The following is a 22,671-nucleotide window of genomic DNA, read 5'->3' as shown; positions in this document are numbered from 1 at the left end:
CAGATGAGAGGCTTCTGATTTGTAGTGCTATTGCCCTAAGCATGGTTCCTGGTTGCAGTTCCTCCAGGAAGCAAGAAACAGTTGCCCTGTTGCAGCTTGATCCTTGGAGTATCACATGTCTACCCCACGCTGCTTTCTCCAGAAGCTTAAAACTTACTTGATTAATCAACTTAGATTTGTTTAGTTGGGCGACAGTCCTGTCCCACAAAAGAATAAAAGAAAATATTTTAAAAACCAGTTATAGACAGTGCCACAGATTCTATCAGAACTGTCTCTGGGTAAATATTTTCCGGACGTGGGGTTTGCGGCACACTAAAGATCAGGTGGGTCAGTGGGGCATCCGGGGAACAACTGAGCTAACAATCTGCACCAGCCCCGGACAATGAGGCCTTTGAAATGGACCAGTTTTCTCCTGGATGTGTGCCTAGAAAAGGCATCTATTCTCTTTCTGCAGCCCTCGTTATATTGCAGCAACAGCTAAAAAGTGTTGACGGAAAGCTTCAAAGCAGCGCTCTGTGACATTGTTAGCAGAGTGTGGGAAACGACCGACCCCTTTAAGCTACTAGTTGTGATTTCTCCCTGCGAAAACCCTGCACAGCAGCAGCAGAAGCCGGCATAGCAGAAGACTCTGCTTAAGCAGAGGGTGCATGTTGAACAGGAATAAAAAAATGGCATCACTACTGTTTGTGGAAATGCTGATAAGGACGGTTGTGTGGAAGGAAGAGAGGAAGTGGTTAGGCAAGTTTGCGTTTTTATTTTTCTAAGGAAGGAACAAAAGGATCTCTGTGTTGCAGAATTAAGCTCTTTTCCTGGCAATTTAGACACTCTACAAAGAGAAGGCTACTCCTGTGTAAGTTTCATGAAAACTACTGCAACTTCTGCCATGGCTGTCTTGAGCCTTCCTCTGGATTGGGACCCCAGAGTGTAAACCTTTTGGATCCCCCACACTTTCCCTTTCCCTGGTGCTATGGTGTGCGGCAGGCTGAATCCCAGGAGTGCCACTGCCAGTCAGTGTTGACACTATTACGCTAGATGGACCAGTGGTCTGACTCAGTCTAAGGAAGCTTCCTGGGTTCCCTGCTTCTTTAAGGGGGAAGGCTGTAGCTCACTGGATGTATGGGATACTGGAAAACTCCAATGGAAACAGAAACAGGAGCAGAAACGGCCGACACTCACTTATTCTGTAACAGAAAATGATCCAGTGAATACAATCGGTATTCGGTGTTCTGCTTTCTACCTGCAAACAAAACGTAACTGAGTACGTGTCTTCCCCCCCCCCTTTCGCATTAGGTTTCCTTTGCACTGAAATAAATGGGGTGGAATAATGTAATGAAAATGTAACATGTAATTAATTATCTAGGTTACGTGAGCTAGGTAGTTTTGCCACAGTGGACAGCAGGATAAACAACATGGTTTTTGGCAGGAAGTGAACTGCAGTGGAACAGAAGCAGCGCTGGATGTGATGAGCATAGGGGCTAATGGAAGATGGTGCCTTCTTCCATCTCTGGTGGAAGAGCAACTGTTTTGCATGCAGAAGGACCCGGGTTCAATCCACAGCATCTCCAGGTATCCATGGGATCTCTGCCTGCAACTCTGGAGAGCCACTATCAGTCATGTTGGCAGGCAATACTCAGCTAGATGGATCAATGGGTTGACTTGGGGTAAGGCATCTTCCTCTGATTCTAGGACCTTTGGACAGAGCCAGGAGAGTTCTTGTGATGTTCTTAGGCCCTGTCTCTTGACTACGCAGGCCCTGAAACCACAAAGAAGGGACCTGGGACAGCCGCCTCCAGGTTCTGCCTCAAAGACACAAGGTGTGGCTTTGATGTGTTTGCTTCACTGTATGCACACACACAGAGCTTTCTTTTTAATTCTCCAAGACTTTTCAACCAAATTTGAAGCTTTGGCTTTTAAGTTTTGTGTGAGTTTAATTTTATTGCTTACTCTCTTCTGTGATGCTATTATTATTATTACTATTATTTTACTGCAGTAGTGTTTCAGTGTTCATTTTGCAGGAGAGTTTCACTTATAAGGTGGCCTGTCAGTGCTGTTGATAAACAAATAAATAGGTACTCATTCTCTAATTTTCAAGAGAAGCCCAGATTTCACAATGCGTCTTAGAATGCAAGTAAAATAACATAATTTTTTAAAGCAATAAAAATTTCCTAATACTGTGAAAACATTTATTCTCTCCCCTCTTCAGTTTAATTTAGGACAGTCCCTCCCAACCTGGGGCCCTCCAGGTGTTTGCAACTACAACTCCCATCAGCCTCAGTCAGGTTGACCATATGATGCTGAGGCTGATGGGAGTTGTAGTCCCAAATACCTGGAGGGGCCCAGGATGGGGAAAACTGCTTCAGAATCTCCCCAGGGCCAGGTTGTCCAAGGGGGAGCCTCTCAAAAGCTGCAGCCAGCCAACTCTCGCTGGTTCTCATGAGGAAATGGAAGGTTGATGGGAAATAAATTATGACTTTTGACGTGTGGAGGGAAGTTCATTTAAGAAGCAAGGAGACAGTTGGAAATTGGGGGACATTTGCATTTTAATCTGAGGATTTCCATGTACCACCAATTAGAGACAAAAGATACATAAGAAATTCTGATGAATGACGCAGGCAGCTCTGTAGCCTTCTCATTACATTGGCATCTGAAGTGGAACCAATGCCATTTATTAATAATTTAATTAAAATGGCAACACATTATTTTTTTCCTGTACTATACAGAACTGTAAACATTAATTTGATATGGTTGAGGATCATGAAATGCAATCTTAATTACTTAGAAACTAGGATAGCCAGTTGAACTGAATCAGGCAGGCAATTATCTTGAGTTTCCCCCCTTTCTTCTCCTTCTCAAAACGAGCATCCATCCATCTTAAAGAGCGGAGATAAATAACAAACTGAAAAAATGAAGAATATTCTGGAGAACTCTTTGTATAAACAAACCACCCTCCTCCCCAAACTGATTGAACAGTTCTATGACGCTGTTAAGGAAATCTCTAAAAATGAGATGTTTTGGTGCTCAAGGCACAAAATGGCTCACACACAAACACACTCAGCATCAGGTGCAATCATCCAAGAGGTTCTTCTGTGCAAGCTCTATTGAAGTGAATGGGGAGTGGACTACAACTGCACCACAGGGCTCACAGAATCATAGAATGGTACAATGTAGGAATCTCAGCTAAAGCATCCATGACAGGTGGACATCCAACCACTGCATAAAAACCTCCAAGTAAGGAGAGTCCACAACGTCCTGAGAGGGACCGTTCCACTGTCAAACAGCTCTGTCAGCTCCTGCTCTTTGCAATGGGATACCTGGAGAACAAGCCCCACATTCTGGACGGTGGAGAAGGCTCTGAAAAACAGTAGGACAGGAGCTCAATTCCGTTGTTTTTTTAAGAAGAAGGTGGCGCATAAATTTGTCGCATGTTTCATAAGAACAGGATAAGAACACACAAAATACACTGAATTTAATTGCCACATTTCTAGGGTTGAGCCTTTGAATTAAAAATAGCTGCTTCCTGTGTGCCCATTTCATGAGCCATCATCACAGCATGAGCTGGACGCCACACCCGCTTGCAACAACAGAGATAAAGTGGCTTTGTGGAATATGAGGTCATCGCTGGGAATAAAAGAAAACTACAATCAGCAGCCCCTGATGCCTTTGGCTATTCAGCCTAACGGGGTTCATGGGCAGCGCATGACGCACACACAGAGCATGATAGAGAAATGGGCCCAAGCACAGCCTTCTTTTGCTGGGCCGATTCTCGCAGACCCACATCCGCAGGATGAGAAATCCATGGTCTGTGTAGAGCACAAATCCCCAGGTTTCCATCTCTTCATTGCAGTCGGGCAATGCAAAGAAACCTGAACGTGTCTCTGTCTGTGGCTCTTTCAATGAGGGTTGTTGTCATGAATGGCAGGACAACGGGGAGGAGGAAGAGGATCCCAGCAAGGGACTGGGACACACCAGAGCAAGCTGGGGACGGAGAAGGGAGAGGTTGGTGTAGAAAGTGCTCACTGGGCGACAGAGGGTGGCGAGGGGATGGAGGTCAGTGGACAGGAACCAGAGCAGCAGGACCCATCACCAGAGCCAGAGGGGCCCCTGTTTCCCCAAACACAGCAGGTTTTGGGGTGTAAGGAGCAGCAGGAGGTGAGCTCAAGGAGGCTAAGGCAGACACGGTCTCCCAACCCAGATCATTAGCTGTGACGAGGTGTGATTCCTCAGCTGGAGTAGGCTCGGGACAGGTGAATGTCACCTGCCTCATGCAGTTCAGATGCTGCAACCAGCATGCAAGGTATAAAAGGGAAGCAGTGCTGAGGAGCACAGCCCTTATCCCCGATATGCTAGCTTTGTACTTTTTCCTTGGAGCAACTGGGCAGCTCCTGCCCCAAATTGCCCTCCACCCTCAGCTCGCAAGAGCACATTGTCCCTGCCTGCATGCTCTGGCCAGTAAGCAAGACTAAATCAACAGCGTTTATACCTGACCCACCTGACCCACCCTGGCCTCCATTATTCTCCCAACAGATAAAAATGGAGAGACATTTTCGCATCATTATACTCATTCCAACAATGGCAGCTTGTGCTAAATTCCTTTCTTTGGCAATTGCCTCCCCCACCCCAGACTTAGCTTGGTGGTCATGTTTAGATGTACGCAGATTGCTGGAAAGATGAACCTAAACCTCAGTCAGAGATTTGATTCTGAGAGCAGTGGTGGGGACCCCTAGGCCCTGGCAATGAATGTGGCCCTCCAGTCCTTTTTCTCCGGCCCTCTGATGTCTCCCCTTACGGCATCTCCTTGAGTCCTTTGGCCTGGCTGGAATGCGTCCCTAGTGTTTGATGACACCTTTTGCCTGCCTTTTCATGACTGGGATGCAGCCTACTGAGCAATGGTAAGAGACTAGCCATTGCTCCGCCCACATTTGCCTCTGGCCCTGCCCACCATTTGCATGTGTCTCCCAGAAGGTCCCCCACGGGGAAATGGGGTCCTTGAACTGAAAAATATTCCCAGGCCTGTGGGGAGGGAGCTGAATTTGATAAGGCTGGCAATGCCATATTTGTTAAGGCTGGTGACTTGGTATAAGGCAACTCACTTTGATCCTAAATACTACTCACAAAACATTACTGAGGCAAAAGGCCAAAAAAGGGGACAATGACTTCCTAGAGCAGGGGTCAGCAAACTTTTTCAGCAGGGGGCCGGACTAGATTTTTTTTGGGGGGGGGATGAATGAATTTCTATGCCCCACAAATAAGCCAGAGATGCATTTTAAATAAATGCACACATTCTACTCATGTAAAAATACCAGGCAGGCCCCACAAATAACCCAGAGATGCATTTTAAATAAAAGGACACATTCTACTCATGTAAAAACATACTGATTCCCGGACTATCTGTGGACTGGATTTAGAAGGCGATTGGGCCGGATCCGGCCCCTGGGCCTTAGTTTGCCTACCCACGTCCTAGAGCAGCCTTTCCCAATCTGTGGGTCTCCAGATGTTGTTGAACTACAACTCCCATCACCCCTAGCTAGCAAGGCCAGAGCTCAGGGATGATGGGAGTTGTAGTCCAACAACATCTGGGGGGTCCACAGGTTGAGAACCGCTGTCCTAGAGTGAGCTGAACAGGAACAGCTGGAGCAAGTGACTTCCATGGATGGAAGGTGGGGGTGAGCTCCGCCAGGGCACCCCAGGCCAGCTGCCCATTTGAGCCAATGGCCAAAGCATGCTGGGGCAAGCAGGAGGAGCCTGAAGAGCTAAGGTGGGCCCAGCACGGCAGCAGCATTTGTGCAAATGTTTGCCCCCCCCCCGCAATTCTTACATCTCTTATTGCCGAATCCGCAAACTCATCCTCTGTGTTCGCTTGATAGTTAGCAACAGCAGCCAGTTTCTCCCAAATCCGTTTTCGAGGGACTTCAGATGCTTCCTGTTGATGAGGGAAGAAGAGAAGGAAATAAGATCCAAAGAGATGCAGCATGTGTCATTGTGGGAGACAAACACGAGAGCGACCCTGGGAAAGTGGCCGTGGGTCCATGGCAGAGCCCCTGTGTTGCATGCAGAAGGTCACAGGTTCACTCAGAAGAGCTGCTGCCAGTCAGTGTCGACAGAATTGAGATAGATGAGCCAAGTTCATCTTCTGTCCACAGTGGGGAGGGCAGCCATTTCCCCTCTAACCGGAGGATCCTGGTTCGGGAGGCTTGCACTTTCCTAAGAAACACAAATCTTTCCCCTCTTCCTTTTCCAAGGCTGCTCTGAGTGGCTTGTCTCCTGCACTCTGCGGCCTGCTCAGCCTCCATTCAGCCTTCCTCCTTTCTCTACCCTGGCCAGGCTGGGTTGGCAATTATTTCAGTGTGACTCCAAATAGCCACAGATCAAATCTGAAAATGGCATTGGAGATGGCTAGGCTAGAGAACCTGTAACTGATGGCTCCCTCCTGAAAAACATCTATGCAGGGTCTAGCTCTATACTCCTGCAACTGTGTCGTAAGCCCATCCCCACGGCCCCAATCCTATTCAGGGCCAACCCACCTGAATAAGCAACCCAAGCAATGTGCTTAGTTGCCAGTGGAAGCAGCTACTCCCAGGGTAATCAATGTGGAGCATTCCAGATGTTATTGGTCTGCAAATCCCATCATCCTTGACCATGCTTGATGGAAAATGGAGCCCAGCAGCATACGGAGGGCACCACGCTAGTCACCCTGGCTTAATGTGAGGAGACGTCCAACAGCCTCTATTAACTGAGATTGCTAAATGGAACCTCCATGTTCAGTGGTATGCCAGGAAGTGACTTTTTGCGCTGCTTAGGGGCATAGAAAACTGCCTTACACCAGGTCAGAGCCTTGGTCCATCAAGCTCAGAATCATCTACACCAGGAATAGGGAGCCTCACAGCTGCTGTAGGTCTTCTCCAGCTCCCACTAGCCCCAGTCACCATGGTCAGGGGGATGATGGGAGTTGGAGTCCAGCAGCATCTGGAAGGCCACTGGCTCCCTCTCCCTGGTGAACACTGATTGGCAGTGCTTCAGGGGGGGTTTCAGATAGGAATTCTCCTAAGGTCTATCTGGAGATACCTAGAATAGAGCATGGGCCCTTCTGTACATAATGCTGAAAGGGAGGGATGTAGTCTAGTGGGAAAGTATCTGCTTTGCATGCAGAAAGATCCGGGTTCAATCCCCAGGTTGGGCATGGAGAACTCTCTGTCTGAAATCCTGGAGAGCTGCTGCCAGTCAGTGTGGGAACTACTGAGCCAGATGGACCCAAAGGTCTGACTCACTATAAGGCACACTTCTTATGCTCCTATGTCCTGCTCCTGATATAGGCCCCTTTCCTATCTTCTGCTTCTAAAGCTCCCAGAAGCATCTCTTTGCCTACTCTGGGAATTTGGGTGCTGGATTATCCTGGACTTCAGTCTGTTTCTGTAAGGAAGTTCTGGTGTCCATATGTCTAAGGCCAGCCATCTTTCCCTCCCCCAGTGGACTCTGGGATAGCACCTTTCCCGGGCCATGCAAGAATTGCTTCCTCCTTGCTCACCTTCCCAGTGATGCTGTCTGCTTCTGGAGGGGTTGGCAGCGATAGGCATTATTAGGCAGGGCCTATCCGTCCAATGGACAGCAGAATCCAGCCCTTGATAAATGGCCCAATTGCACCAGCTGCTTTGGTCTGTGCTCATTAAGCTACAGTTTTGTTCTTTGGGTTTTTATTTTATTTAATGATCCTCTTGTCATTAGAAGGTTGGTTGTTCTCCTGGGTATTTAAACTGTTTTAACTACTTATGTATATATCTCTGCTTTGTCAGCTATAATGGCAATTCTGGGGTTGGGGAGTGGATGTGTGATACTGATCCCTCTTAAATCTTTTTTTATAAAAATGCTGTAAATCTAGCTATAAAAATAAATTCAATAAGAGTTTGGTGTTGATTCTTTCTCTCCAGGAGAAAGGCAATTCTGGCTCCCTCTGTTCCTTATTTGTAATTCCTCAAAGAGTGCAGTCTCTAGATGGGACTGGATGGTGTGATCTGGGTGCTGCTTTCAGGGTACAGGGCTATATTCAGGCTGCCTCTGCACCTCTCAAGTGATTAAAGAGCCTAAGAATAAGGAACTGAGAACGACAACTGAGTTTCTGCCCTCCCTACAGGCCAGGCCTCCTATCTGCTGTTCTTTCAACTTCAGAGCGGCACCTGGCCTTGGAACTGGGCTAATCTTGCTGCGGTTTATTTCTGGGTCCGCAGAAATAATGTGCCGGTACACCGGAAGGTAGGGCAGGGAATGATTAACATCAAAACGAGGAGGGAAAGTCTCTTTTGTGCTCCCAATTGCAGACTGTCCAAAGTCAGCAGCAGCAGTGCCATAGGCAGCAGCAGGGTAGAAAGGAAATTTCACTCTTCCTTTCATCTGTTTGCACTTCCGGGCTCTGATCTCCAGGTGACCAACAATTGCAAAAAGGGACAAGCACTGTTGCCGCCTTCATATCCCGCATGTGGGCATCCCACAATGGGCATCTGATTGCCCACTGTGAGAACACGATGCTGAACTAGATGGGTCCCCTTTGGATTGATCCAGCTACAGCCGGGCTCTTCTGATGTCCCCACAAGTAGAGGGGGAGGGGAATATGCCTCCCATAGTAAGCTCAAGAGGTCTGAATTTCAGTAGGACACGAAGGCAGAAACTCTGAAGCATGGGCAGTGCCACACTATCTTCCATGGTTGCTAGATTTAGAAGCCCCTCTGAGAGGGGAGGGAGAATCAGGGCAGTTTCCTGATGTTGTCTCGAAGGCCTTTCTCCTCCTCCTCCTCCTCTGTATGCAGTACAAAGCAAACAAGGCAGACAAACACAGATGTACCTTTGACTTTTCAAACAGAGCCAGGGCTTGTTTGTAGTAACGGATGGCTGGACCAAAGTGGCCCTGGCAGAGGTGAGTCATGCCCAGCTGTTCACAGGCCTGCGCCTCACCATAGGAGTCACCTGGAGGAAGAAACAGAGCCAATAGTTGCAGGACAGGGGCCAGGAAGTCCAGGATGGAATGAGGAGGAGCATAGGGTCAATGGCTTGTAGTTTCTTGCCTGGAATTGGGGACACTTTGATCTGCAACTAGCTCAGGTCTTTGGCTGGCATATGAGCTGAGCTACTTTTCAAAGTGAAACAGTGTCAGTCTGCCCAGTTACAAGCAGGAATATACAAAACTACTCCTTTTTTAGTTTCACCTCCTTGTCAGGCGGCAGGCATTGTAGGTTTCTGGAGATATCAGTGCAAAAACAAGGTTTGCAGTGGTGAGTTGCTGGAAGTTCTTAATAGCCCATTGCGCCACATTTAAGAGGACTTTCAATTACCATTTGATTACCTTGTATAAAACAGGTCTTATTGTTCCATTTGCATTTTGCAAGCAGAAATAAGGCAGCTGGCCCCAGAGGCCTTCAAGGGACAGTGAGAGTTCCTTCTTCCACCCTGGCCGCGTAAATTCAGATGCATTTTGCACTCCAAAACATTCCTTCACTCACACTCCAAAATGTCTCAACAACACTAACAGCTGCATCTTATATACTTATAGAGAACTCATTGCCTGTGTGTGGATTCTTGTGTAGCCAAAGCAGCAGTACCCAAGCCCAAGAGGGAGGAGGAGATACTAGCAGGCATGGAGCGAATGACAAGGTGTGCAGAAGTACAAAAAGGCTTTTGGGGCGCAGGGGACTAACAGCTCAATGAACAATACCTACAGAACAGGTCAATTGGGGGCCCAGGAGGATGGAAAACCAGGGAGAAGGCAAAATGGAATACTGCAGAGTGTTCTGAAAACAGGCTAGATGGCATGCATGTAACATTGCAACAGTTTGCTGCTGGTCCCACCTGCCTGTTCTGTCTCTCAAATTGCTTAGTATGAGCTCTCCTGGAGGTTAACGTGACTCTGTCCCAAACCTACTTGTAGTTCATGATCTTAGCCTGGAGCCTGCAGTGTCAGGGCTGGAGACAGCAATGAAGGAAGCAGATCTCCGTTGTCAGCAAAGTTAACTCTTTATTCAAGGAAACAGACATACAACTCATCTTAGTGGTCCCAGCAACTCTCTCCAGTAGGTCTTGCCCCTATGGAGCAGGGGTCAGGACTGAAGGTCCCTGCCAGCCATCCTCTCTAAGCCTCTTCCTCTCCTGGGTGCTTCCCAAGCAGCCTAAAACTGCGTCTGCGCACCTCTGCTCTCTGGTCTGCTCTTCTCATTACTCTGCACATTCTTGGGAGACCAGGGGGGAGGAGAGCTTGTCACACAGGAGAGGGAGACTCCTGGGGTTCTTCAGCAGTCCCTTGACCCCTCTCCTCCGCCTCCTCCTTAGAGTCTGAACTGCTCCCTAAAGCCTGTTGCCCCTTCAGCACCGGGCACCTCCTCCTAATCTTCTCTCTCTGGGTCTCCCAGCTCCTAGTCTGGCCCTCTAACCACCACACCACCACTGGCTCTCTGCTTTGCATACAGAAGGACCCCAGCCTACAGAAGGACCCCAGCATCCCACGCTAGCTAATACAGTAGGATCAGTAGGTGTTCCTGGAGAGCCCCTGCCAATCAGAGTGGACCTGCCTTCCCCACCTGGGCACTCTGCAAATGTTTTGGACCACAACTCCCATCACCCCTGACTCAGGCTGGGGCCAAAGGGAGTTATCATCCAGTCATTGGGAGAGCACCTGGTTGGAGATGGCTGGAGTGGGTCATACTGGATCATAGGCACCAAAGGACTGACCTGATAAAGTGGTACCTTGGGTTAAGAACTTAATTCGTTCTGGAGGTCCGTTCTTAACCTGAAACTGTTCTTAACCTGAGGTACCACTTTAGCTAATGGGGCCTCCCGCTGCTGCTGCGCCGCCGCCACACGATTTCTGTTCTCATCCTTAAGCCAAGTTCTTAACCCGAGGTACTATTTCTGGGTTAGCAGCGTCTGTAACCTGAAGCGTCTGTAACCCAAGGTACCACTGTATATAAGGTGGGCTTCACCACAGTCACTTACCTGCATCCACAAAAGCTTTCAGCGCCTGCTGGGAGTAAAATCCAGCCATGTCGTAGTTTTTCAGCTGGCCGTGAGCAGTGGCCAAATTGTAGTGGCATTGGGCCTGAGCAGCCCTCTCTCCCAGTGCCCCTGGCAAAAAAAGAAAAAAAAAAAAGAAAAAAGATCCAGCATGGATGATGTCAGCAGCTTGGCAAATGGATCCAACCCCTTCCCAGAACTCTAGAAACTTTCCCCGAATGGATATTGTTCTGAAAACATCCCTAGCAGAGGACATTTTAGCCTTATGCAATCCTGTAGGGTGAGAGCGAATCTGCCACAGGGGCAGTGAGGGCTCCTGAGTCCTGCAGGCTTGGAATTCTGCATCAGAGTGACCCAAATTATGCCCCAATGAAAGCTACGGTCTGCAATCTGCATATATTATACAAATCACCATACTGTCTCTTATTTGACTGTTTTGCTGAGAATTGAGGCAAAGAGATCTACATGCTTCACTGGAAGCCTTATACAGCCATCTGCTCTGGCTCCTGACATTTCAGACAGGGTAAAGAAGCGGAAAGGGAACCAATTTGCGGGGTGTGTGTGTGTGTGTTTCATGGCTTATCCCCACTAACCTTTTGCCCCGCCGTTTCCAGACACAGGTCTGCACTTTAAAGCTCCATGTCTGAGTGCTCCTTTTTGCCCCAGAGCTTTCCCCATGAAAACCCACTTTTTAAAGCTGATGTGCAGCAAGTTTGCTTGCCCCCAATATTCTGAGGTAGACTGCCTCTGAACCTGAAGGTGCCATTTACCTGCTGCGGCTTACACAGGCACAGAGAGGGTGGAGAAGGGAGGAGGAGCTTTCAGTGGCTGGAAGTGGTTTATTAGGGTGCAGCACCCTTGCAGTTTGGAGGGCAGCACTTGGTGGAGGAGGAGAATCTCAGGGAGCCAGTGGTGGGACTGAGTGCTGTCTTCCAGAGGCCTTGAAGGGTGTGGCTGCCAGCCAGCGGAGGTGATCTGGGGCTAGGTGGGCTGTGGGATTAATTTAGCCTAAGGAGGCAGCCTGGCAGAAATAAGGACCTTTTTTTTTGTCACTCAACCAGTGCTTGCTTTATGGCAGTGGTGGCCAAACTTGGCCCTCCAGCTGTTTTTGGACTACAACTCCGATCATCCCTAGCTAACAGGACTAGTGGTCAGGGATGGTGGGAATTGTAGTCCCAAAACAGCTGGAGGGCCAAGTTTGGCCACCACTGCTTTATGGTGTTGCCCAAGCTCCACCCCTTCCCGTCTCTCTCCTGCAAGAGGCAGCCATGAGAAACTGGTTCCCACCACGTGAGCTTAGAATCTGAAGCCCTCCTTGCAAATAGGACAGAATGGAAAGTGAAGAACACCCTGCCCCCCTTTACCAAGGAGCCCTGTGTAGCCTCCCATGGCTCTTTCCAGCAGAAAGAGACACAATGGGTGGTGTGGTGGTGGGACCAGGTACAGTACTTCCAGCTTCTAAGTCTTTCAAATCTCTGCTAAGCCGCTTAGCAATGCATACCCCAGCCTAGAAACTCCAGGAGGACATGTTTTCAAACAGGGATTGTAACATTCTAGGTAAGAAGGAGTGGAAATGAATTGAACAAGCACAGCGCCACACAGATGAGACCAGTGACCCACAAGCTTTGTAAGCTGACAGACAGAGGCCCAACTGGCAAACAAAGCTGAGCAGAAATTAACAGACAATGACATGCAAAGATATGTGAACAAAATAAAGATTGCAATTAATTGTTTGATGTGATCAAAACAACCAAATATTATAAAAGTTTGTATTAAGAAGTAGGTATTTTGTTTATCTTTAAAAGTAATATGAATAGGGACAATAATTTAAGTTTTTTGTTTATGCCACATCATTCTCTATGTATTGGTACAGCAATGTGTTTTTAAGACTTGAATAAATTGGCTTAAAAAAACCTAACCCAATGCAACTCACCGTACATGTCAGCTGCTTCGCTGTGGTACCGCAAGGCCCTTTTGAAGCACTCCAGAGCGTTGCAGGCAGCCCCCAGGTTCTGCAACAGGACAGCTTTCTTCCGCACCGAAAAGCCCTTTCCGCTGCAAAGGCGGAGAGCTGCGTCAAAGTGCTGCTCTGCCTGCTGGAAGCACCTCATTTCCGCATAGTGCAGCCCCAGGTGATTGTAGAGTTTGCCTGAGAGCCAAAGTGGTGGGAGAAAACCCACCATTAGCTGGACCTTGGGATCTTTCCAACTGATCAAGCAGGACCTTGTAGGCATTGCACAGTTGAAGGGAGCAAGACTCAGAGGAAATGTGTTCCCCAAAGATTGGGTCTTTCCACTGGGATGGAGCATCCCCCTCGGCCCTAGACTTGCCCCTGGGTGTAGAAAAGGCTCAGAGGATGCCCCTCCCACTCAAAAAGTGGCAAAGCCCCCATCCCTACTTGAAACAGGCCATCTTCAGTTACCGTATTTTTCACTCCATAAGACGCACGTTTTCCCTCCTAAAAATTAAGGGGAAATGTGTGTGCGTCTTATGGAGCGAATGCAGGCGGGAGGCTCTGCTCAGTGCTCCCTTTAAAGAGCCACATGGAGTGTGTGTGCGGCCCTTGGGGGCTTTTCCCCGAGGAGGGAGAAGGGCAGCCCGTCAGTGATGGGCTGCCCTTCTCCCTCCTCGGGGAAAAGCCTGCAAGCGCCGCACACACGCTCCACACGTTTTGTGAAAGGGAGTGCTGAGCAGAGCCTGGGATGCAGACAGGCTCTGCTCAGTGCTCCCTTTAAAGAATATTTTTTTTCTGGCATCCCCCCTCTAAAAACTAGGTGCATCTTTTGGAGCAAAAAATACAGCACTTAAAGAACCTTCAGCGTCCTCTTCTTGCAGAAGTACTCTTAGCATTGTGGCGTCAGTGTGAGTTCCAACTATGACTGGAAGATAGGAGTCAACTCCTAGGGGCCAAGGCCCCTTCGCACCCCAATAAAATATTTGAGAGGGCATGCCCCCCCGGAAGTTGATGGACATTGCCATTCAAAAGGCGTGTGTGAGCTGCATCTTGTGAGGGGCTTACCTGGGCCACCCTAATATTTTATTCATGTTGGCACCCCTATTGGAGAATGAGAGGCAATTAGAGTAGCATCCTGCTAGGCCAGGCTTTCCCAACCAAGTGCCCTCCAAATGTTTTGGACCACAACTTCCATTTGCCCTCAGCCAGACCAGCCGGGGTCCAATCAGCCCTAGCTGTGCAGGCTGGGGTTGATGGGAGTTGTGGCCCAAAACATCTAGAGGGCACCAGGTTGGGGAAGTCAAGTCAAGGTTTTCCTTGCAGTGCACAGGCAGAGACAGGAAGGGCCACTCCATCCTCTCTGCTGCAAGACCAGCTCCATCAGGACCTTCCTCTCCCTGTTCCCATTCAAGTTGGTCATTAGAAGAACTACCCCTCCTTCCCTCAACACAGCCAGGCATATAATATAACTGCAACTCAGGATAACACTTCATGCATCTGCAGAGGTGGGCTGTAATTCACAAAAGCTCATGCCATAATAAATTTGTTAGTTTTTAAGGTACCACAAGGCTCTTTGTTGTTTTTGCTGCTTAGAGACTAACCCAAGGGATACCCCTCTGGAAAATACGTAGCTTTTGTAATTGGTGCCAATTTGCCTGTTTTCCTCCCCCCCCCCTTTCCCTTTGTGATGTGCCCATTGTAAACATGTGAACAGTGACAATCTTGCTTTTAATGATCATACGTAAGTTGCCCTTGGAGGCTTTCTAGCTGAAGAATGTGTTAGTACATCTGTCTCACACACACTGTCCCTGAGCATGAGATATCTTCTTCCACTTCATCTTAATACTTGTCTATCAAAAAGCCTGCATTTGGGAATCCCCATTCCTGCTGAGATCAAGGGTGGGAACTGGGTCCCAAAGGCAGAGTAGCTCATCTGGCTAGAGGGCACTCTGGCAGCCCCCTGAGATTTCTGGGGTGGCAGGATTTTTCCTTAAGGAGACCCAATGGGGACTACGGAGGTACTTAGCTATACCCAGCAGTTCCTGGTTCCTTATCTTGGTGCACAACCGGCTGCAGGCCTGCAAGCTCTCCAAGACGTCGTCTGGGGAGTACACTGGGCTTCGCAGGAAGTAATTTGCTGCCTCCCTCATAGCCATGGCTGCGTCTTCTGGGAGTTGTACCCTTTGGTAGGCCTGGCCGGCCAGGCGAAAAGACTGTGCGGCTGACTCCACGTCACCTGTGCTCACCAGGCAATAGGCCAGCTTGATCAGGGCATCGGCTGAGCTTTGTGTTTGATTTGTGTCATATTCCTGGATGGCCTTTCCGTAGAACTCTGCGGCTTTTGCGTATTCTCTCATGTCGTCGTAAGCAGCGCCCACGTTGAAGGAGAGGTCGCCATCCTTCTCCTCAGCTCCAAGCTCCTTGGCCTTCAACAGGCACTTGAGGCCCTTCTGGGGCTTGCCGGTGGCAACGTAAGCCGCCCCGAGGTTGAAGAGACACTTGGCTTTGGAGCGAGGCTCTGGGAGGCTACCCGAGAGCCTGTATGCCTTCTTGAAGGCAGCCAAAGCCTGGCCTTCCTCATTGCTGCTGAAAAGACATATACCAGCCTTCAGCAGCCTTTGCATTTCAGTTTGGACAGAGCCCAGCTGGCTCACAGGCTGGTCTCCGACAGAGCCAGAGATCGGAGGAGCAGAGGCCATCTCTTCCGAAGGGGCAATGGAAGGGGAACTGCAAAAGGAAGCAGAGCATCACAACCATCTGCATATTTAGGGTTTTTTTTAAAAAAAAATCTAGACTGCTTTTCTTTTCTTTTCTTTTTTGTTGTTGTTAATTTCAAATTCTTTTTTCCCCTTCTTTTTTTTTGTATTAAAGATTTTCTTGTTTTACAAAAGTGTTTGCAATGTCTCTCTCGTATTTTTCCCCCCATGTAACATTTTTACAAATCAGTTTCATTTGTTGAGACATTGGAAAGAAAAAGGGGGAAAGTGGTGGAGGGGTGGGGGAGATGGGTGGGGGTGGGGTCAGGCGACGGTGTTTCTATTTTACTTACTATATGTAGGGTTTGGTGTCAGCGTTGTTTGTGTAGGTTCTTTGTTGTTCGCTTGTCTTCCTTTGGTGGTGAGAGAGGTTGGGGTGGGTCTAGGGTGTGGTTGTTCATTTGTGGTTGGCTGTGGTGGTCTTTGTTTTCATGTGTGAGTGGGGTGGGTGTTTTGGATCAGGTTAGCCATACTGATTTGTATGTTGTTGGTGGGTTTTTGCCGTTGTCTTGTTGGGCTGTGTATGTGATAAAGGGGAGCCATACCGGGGTGAAGGTATCTAGACTGCTTTTCAAGGCACAGACCCTGGCTCTAGGTAACCACCTCCCACCTCCCAGTGATGAGTCAGAAAAATAAATGTAAGGGAGACCCATGGCTGGCATCAGTACTGAGCCCTTCCAGGGTGCAAGTTGTCCAAGTAAGCCACCCTTCTCAGAAGATGGAGGTGCCACTTTCCTCTCTTCCTCCATGTGGTCAGGCAAGATGACCTTCACGGTCCCCCCCCCAGCTTTATGATTTGCCCCACTCCCCCTTTTATAGCTCCCAAACCATCACTACACCTTGTGGCAGAGAATTCCAAAGGTCATCATGATGTTACACAGAGATCTCACCATCTTGTCTAATGCCTCAGTTTCCCACTGATCTTGCAGTGAGAATGCATCATGAAGCTATATTTGTATGTTGCCGTTTCAAACGATATGTGTCAAGAGGTCATAAAATCATAGAGTTGTAGAGTTGGTAGTGACCCTGAGGATCTCTAATCTAACCCCCTGTGAGGCAGGAATATGCAGCTGTCTCATATGGGGATCGAACCTGCAGCCTTGGCGTTATCAGTACCAACTGAGCTCTAACCAACTGAGCTGTCCAGCTGGTGTCTGTGCCTACATGCATTTTATTATCCCATACTTGTTTCGCTTGCCCCCTCCCCACAACGTAGCTTTAAAATGATTTCTAACAGGCAAAAGGGAGCAGAAAAAAAGGGGGGAATATTATGAACTAACACGTGTCTTCCATGAGAACATTACTGACAGGTAATGAAAACAAGTCAGCAGAAAGAAAAAAGGAGCTTTTGAAGAGAGAGATGCAGATTTTGGTATAATATTAGCTTCAGCTATCCAGGGAGCTCATTAGTTCCTCATTAAATGTTTGCTATAAACATACGTTTTGATTGATAATTATGTAATGAGCTGGAGAGCCTCGTTTCCCATCATCATGCTTTCCAGCTTGCGTGGCTGTTGTGCAAACTAGACTTTGATTAAAAATAGTTAATTGATGGGGGGTGGTCAATAAAGGAAGCAGCACCATTTATGATCTGTGCAGTGGGAATCCTCTCGATTTCCTGGCTCTGGTGGATTATCTTTGGCTGCTTAAATGCCTTTCCAGGGAGCTATTTTGGTTTGTATCTGCATGTGTGTGTGTAAGAGAGAGAGAGAGGGAGAATGATTCTGGGAGAGGAGGCAAAATTCTCTGCAAAAGGGGTGGAGGAAAGCAGCATATATCAAGGAGGATGACTTGCAATTCCTTTTGATAACTCAAGATGGCTATAGCAATGTTGTTGTGGTCACTATGGCACAGGAATGGGACTCTGAAACCTCAGTGTTGGTGGAAAAGTCCATGGCAGACCCTACAGGAAGGACACCGAGAATGGCCAAGTCTGTCTTGGGAGAGCAGGAGCTGAAAAATAACCACACATGGTCTGGAAGGTGTGGGGTGAACATTACTCCTTCATGCTCAGTGGCACGGCTCATGAGTTTAGGGATGCAAAGATAGTAAACTGTGCATAGAATGGTAGAGTTGGAGGGTATCCCAAAGGTCATCTAGTCCAGCCCCATGCAATGCAGGTAATCTCACCTAAAGCATCCATGACAGATGGCCATCCAAACTGCTTAAAAACCTCCAAGGAAGGAGAGTCCACTCCATGGTTGAACAGCTCTTACTGTCAGAAAGTTCTTCTTGATGTTTAGTCTGAACCTCCTTACTTGTAACTTGAAGCCATAGGTTTGAGTCCTGCCCTCCAGAGCAGGAGAAAACAAGCTTGCTCCATCTTTCATGTGACAGCCCTTGAGATATTTGAAGATGGCTATCCTATCTCCTCTCAGTCTCCTCTTTTCCAGGCTAAGCATACCCAGCTCCAACCATTCCTCATAAGGCTTGGTTTAAAAACCCTTGATCATCTTGGCTGCCTTCCTCTGTACGTGCTCCAGCTTGTCAACATCCTTCTTAAATTGTGGTGCTCAGAATTGGACACAGTATTCCAGGTGTGGCCTGACCAAGGCAGAATAGACTTTGACTTCCCTTCTCTTACTTCCCTTGATCTGGACACTCTACTTCAGTTGATCCAGCCTGGAATAGCATTAGCTTTTTTTTGCTGCTGCATCACATTGTTGACTCATGTTAAGCTTGTGGCCCACTAAGACCCCTACATCCTTTTCACATGTACTACATGTACATGACTAGGACATGGTGTGGAGGCTAAAGCCACAGAGCTGTAGGGAGAGGAGAAAGGGAGGTTGCTAGCCATTGCCAGCTGCATGGCTACCTGCTCTTTTGCTGGGCTTCTCTCCTCCTAGGTAGACCCATGGCAATCAAATGAGCACTACTCTGGGCTTCTGCTGCCTTCACTCCTGAGGCCTGTCAGGGGGAGGGGGAAATGGGGGAGGGTGGAGATCAAGGCAGGGCTTGGAACTGGATCGGTGGGGTTCCTGAGGAATCCCTAAAAGGGGGCTCTGAATCCAGTCTGGTTTCTCCAGGTCTTCAGTTGGGAGCGAGATTCTCTTGAGGGGCCGTAAGTGAAAGAGGTCTCTCTAGGGTCTAGGTTGGATGGGATCCTGCTGTAAACACAAAACAATGGCTTCTCTCTGGGGAAGACCTATGGGGGTGGACCAGGAAAGCTACAGCAAGCAGCACAAGGAGACAAGGCTGGTCCCAACAGCAGCTGGCTGAGGCTGGAACATCTGCCTTCAAGGATACTTCCAGACATGGACAATTTAGCAGTGGCCTGTGGCAAAACGCAACCAGGTAACAGCCTGTAAATTTGGTCATTTTTGAGAGAGGGGGCTTTCAAAGGGAAAGCGTGTGAGGTATTTATCTCGGACTGTCAAATAATCTGTCCATTTAAATTAACTTTGACACCTTTATGAGTATTTTTCCTCAACCTCAGTTGACCTGCTGTTGGGTTTTAGGTTGTTGTTGCTGCTATGTTTGCTGTGCCCCTGCCTCAATATCTCTATTTTTTGCTTCCCAATAACCTAATCTATTGTTGGGCATCTCTAGTTGCATTATTGGGGGGGGGGTGCCATACACAGGCCAGGAATCTTGAGGTGCTTTAGTCTGGAATGGCTGACAGGGAAGGAGAACCGGGGGGGGGGGGGGGAGAGAGAGAGAGAGAGAGAGAGGAAAAGCACAATCCTATGGGGTGCACAGAGCTGCTCATCACTTACCTGTGCAAAGTATTGGAAAGGAAAGTTCTGAATTGTACCAGAGACGGCAACTGCAGGCAAGCCCAGAGGCAGGGAGGAGAAGGGGCAGTTCAGCCTTTCTGCAAAACTGTTAGGGAAATGCTTGTGGAGGCATCAGACAGGCTTAGCAACAATGTCTGGTTGTCATCAACAAACTTACTAAGGCTGTGCACACGTCATTTATTGAAGCCACTCCCCTAAAAAAGAACAATTCTTGGAACTCTAGTTTGTTAAGGGTGCTGGGAATTGCAGCTGTGTAAGGAAGGCCGGCGGTTCGAATCCCCACGATGGAGTGAGCTCCCATTGCTCGGTCCCTGCTCCTGCCAACCTAGCAGTTCAAAAGCACGCCAAAGTGCAAGTAGATAAATAGGTACCACTCCGGCAGGAAGGTAAACGGTGTTTCTGTGTGCTGCTCTCGTTCGCCAGAAGTGGCTTAGTCATGCTGGCCACATGTACGCCGGCTCCCTCGGCCAATAAAGTGACATGAGCGCCGCAACCCCAGAGTTGTCCGCGACTGGAGCTAATGGTCGGGGGTCCCTTTACCTTTAAAGAGCAAACTACAGTTCCCACGGTTCTGTGTGCGTGTGTGTGTGCACACTTTAAACATATGGTGTATATGCAGCCTAAGACTGTGATCCCAGACACACCTACTTGGCTGCCTGTGTTTAAAGCCTGCCTTTCATGCAACTGCAAAGCAAGCCATCAATGTGAGGACAGCCAGCACGCACCACCAGAAAGGGGCTGGCTGGCTTTCCTGGGTTCAACGGTTGGGTTCCTCTGGAGCACTGTGGGCTACTTCCCGCCTACCTGGTGAACACTGAGAAGTTGCAACACTCCTTAGTCCAGGAAGTTACCCTCTTTGCCAAGGTTTGGAGGCACTAGATTGCTCTGTGTTCCAGTTGTGTGGTATCCTGGGTGGAGAGCCAGGGCAGGGTCAGAGGGAGCTGAGCTCAAATTCCTTCTCAGCCATGGAAGTTCATTTGGGCTACCTGGTTGGCTCAGCCATACTTTCTCAACCTAGCTGATCTTGAAGGGTGGTTGTGAGGATAAAATAGTGAATCATGGACACTCGTCTTGCTCGACCTTATGCTCTCCAGATTCTGCTGGGCAATGACTTCCACCACCTGCCTGACCGCTGGCCAGGATGCCTGGGGCTGAGAGGGGTTGGGAGTCGAACAACATCTGGAGAGCATCAGTTTGGGGAGGACTGATGTATGCAGTTCTGGGCTTTCTGAAGGAAAAGTGGGAAGACAAATGTAACAAGTTATTAAAAAAACAAAACAGACGGCCAACCATAAATATGAACTCTAAAGATGCAACGAACCTGAATTGGCTACCAATTTGCAACCAGGCCGGTCTCATGGTTCTTGTTTAGATTCTTGTGTTGGTTCACAAAGTTCTAAGCAACTTGGGCCCAAAGTCCACCTGATTCCTTATGCTCTGATCTTCTGATGGGGTGCTTTTGGTGGTCCAACCTGGCCCTGAGGTTTCACCTGGCCTTTACGAGGCGCTGAGCCTGGCCCTGTGGAACACTGTGCCAACAGAGGTTCGGCAGGAGCCCATTCTCTGCTTGCTTTGAATCAGCTTCTGAACAGGGGCGTAGCGCTGCTTGCTGGTGCCTGGGGCAGGTGAGCACAGTTGCCCAGCTCTTGCCGCCAGGTGGATTCTCTCTTCACCCTCTGCTCTCACCAAGCCCCCGCTGCTGGAGTCAGGCAGGGCACAGGGATCTCTGTGGGGCTGGGGCGCCCAGTTTGTGCCCCCGATTCTGCACCTGGAGCCATGCCCCCCTAACACTACACTGCTGCTTCTAAAAACTGTATTACCCAGGCAGGCCTTTCGAACCTGTGATGGTCTTCCAACCATCTCTTTGATTTTTCTGTTGTAACGCTGTGTTTTTAATCTGTATGCTGCGTTGTGATATAGGAAAGTGCAGCTTATAAATATTTCAGCAGCTCTTGGCCTCCTACACAGGCCAATTTTGCTTTTGATCTCATTAGCTGCACTGTTGTAGTAGTGGAGAGACACCCCTATTACCTGCACAGGTGATGCAGTGACCATCCTGGCATGCTGCTAAGAGGGAGTTCTGCCACACACACACACACACACACACACACACACACACAAACAGCTTGTTTTGCCCCAGATAAACTTTTGAGTTACCAGAAGACCAAAAAAATCACTTTATTTGTGGTCATTATCAGTGTATATATAAAAATCAGAGAAGGCTCTCTACTCTTTTTCCACTGCTGGAAACCAGGGGAGAGGGCGGGGAGGCGGGGAGAGGGAGAGGGAGAGGGAGAGGGAGAGGGAGAGGGAGAGGGAGAGGGAGAGGGAGAGCGCACTTCTGCCACCAAAGACTAAGGCCCAAACACCTCCTGCCCATCCTGTGGTGGAGAAAAAATTTGCTGGTTGCTGGTTGGGTCCTGCAAAGAGTTTTGGAACCTCTTAAGTAGGTATAAATACTTTCCGTTGAAAGGCTAGTCCTTGGGTGACATGCCAGGGAAAAGAGGCAAGAGTGAGTAGGAGAAAATATGGCACATTGCGGAACTTCCCTGACAAATTTAGCATTACTGAAAGACGCAGAGGTGCTGTTGGTGTTGTTTGGTGATGGACTCCTCCCCACATTTACCATTAATAAACATGGGGCACAGTCTGCTGGGAAGTTGTTATTGTAGGTGTTAGTGGAACTTGTGTAGGAAGGAGAGTGTCCAGGTGGATTGGGCCCTGTGGGTCAGGCCTGCCAGTCTCCTGCACAGCATGTTTAAAAGTCCTCTGTGCACAGGGCGCCCTGTCCAATGTGTTCCTCCCACTCTTTTGTGCAGAGATGGCTAAAGTGTAGCCGCCTTTCCCTGATGTTGTCAGACTACAACTCCCATCACTCTTGAACATTAGCTATGCCTTGGGCTGAGGCTGATGGGAGTTGGGAGTCTAGCAACATCTGGAGGGCCATGGGGGGGGTCACCCCTGCATTGGAGTTGCTGCTTTGGCCTTTGAGCCTAACAACCACTTCGTTTGAGCCTAACAACCAGCCTAAATGCCCACTTCGTTCCTAAACTGTTGAATTGCTTGATTAAACTGTTACAGGTGGAAGATGTGGGTGGAATGAGAGGGGTACATTTGTAAAATGTTTTTTCCCCTCCAGAGCATTTGCCCCCAAAGGTGCGGGTGCATAAAATCAGAAAAAGAGTATTTCGTGGATGGATACTGATGAACAGATGTCATAGGAACAGCAAAG

General features: G+C 48.7%; 1 protein-coding gene across 5 annotated transcripts in view; it reads right to left on the bottom strand.

Annotated features, from left to right (window-relative positions):
• LOC308462844 (tetratricopeptide repeat protein 24-like) overlaps positions 1-19,823 on the bottom strand; it is a 32,154-nt gene extending 12,331 nt beyond the window's left edge. Inside the window, exons 1-8 of one of the 5 annotated variants that reach the window (XM_080980797.1) lie at positions 17,830-18,609; positions 14,976-15,670; positions 12,923-13,138; positions 10,972-11,100; positions 8,831-8,952; positions 5,816-5,920; positions 3,223-3,351; positions 803-1,181 (exon numbers count right to left, since the gene is read on the bottom strand). In XM_080980797.1, the coding sequence (XP_080836923.1) occupies positions 3,271-3,351; positions 5,816-5,920; positions 8,831-8,952; positions 10,972-11,100; positions 12,923-13,138; positions 14,976-15,670; positions 17,830-17,855 (1,374 nt within the window). In that variant the 5' untranslated portion in view covers positions 17,856-18,609 and the 3' untranslated portion in view covers positions 803-1,181; positions 3,223-3,270. Of the gene's footprint in view, positions 1-802; positions 1,182-2,515; positions 3,352-5,815; positions 5,921-8,830; positions 8,953-10,971; positions 11,101-12,922; positions 13,139-14,975; positions 15,671-17,829; positions 18,610-19,418 lie in introns of those variants that run through there. The other 4 variants (XM_080980796.1, XM_080980798.1, XM_080980799.1 and 1 more) reach the window with 4 other exon arrangements.
• Positions 19,824-22,671: the final 2,848 nt, after the last annotated feature.

The sequence above is a fragment of the Podarcis pityusensis genome (assembly GCF_964106645.2).
Source record: "Podarcis pityusensis genome assembly, chromosome: 14".
NCBI classification, from domain to species: domain Eukaryota; kingdom Metazoa; phylum Chordata; class Lepidosauria; order Squamata; family Lacertidae; genus Podarcis; species Podarcis pityusensis.
Note: the sequence above shows the minus strand (reverse complement) of the source record. Positions and strands in the feature narration are given on the sequence as shown.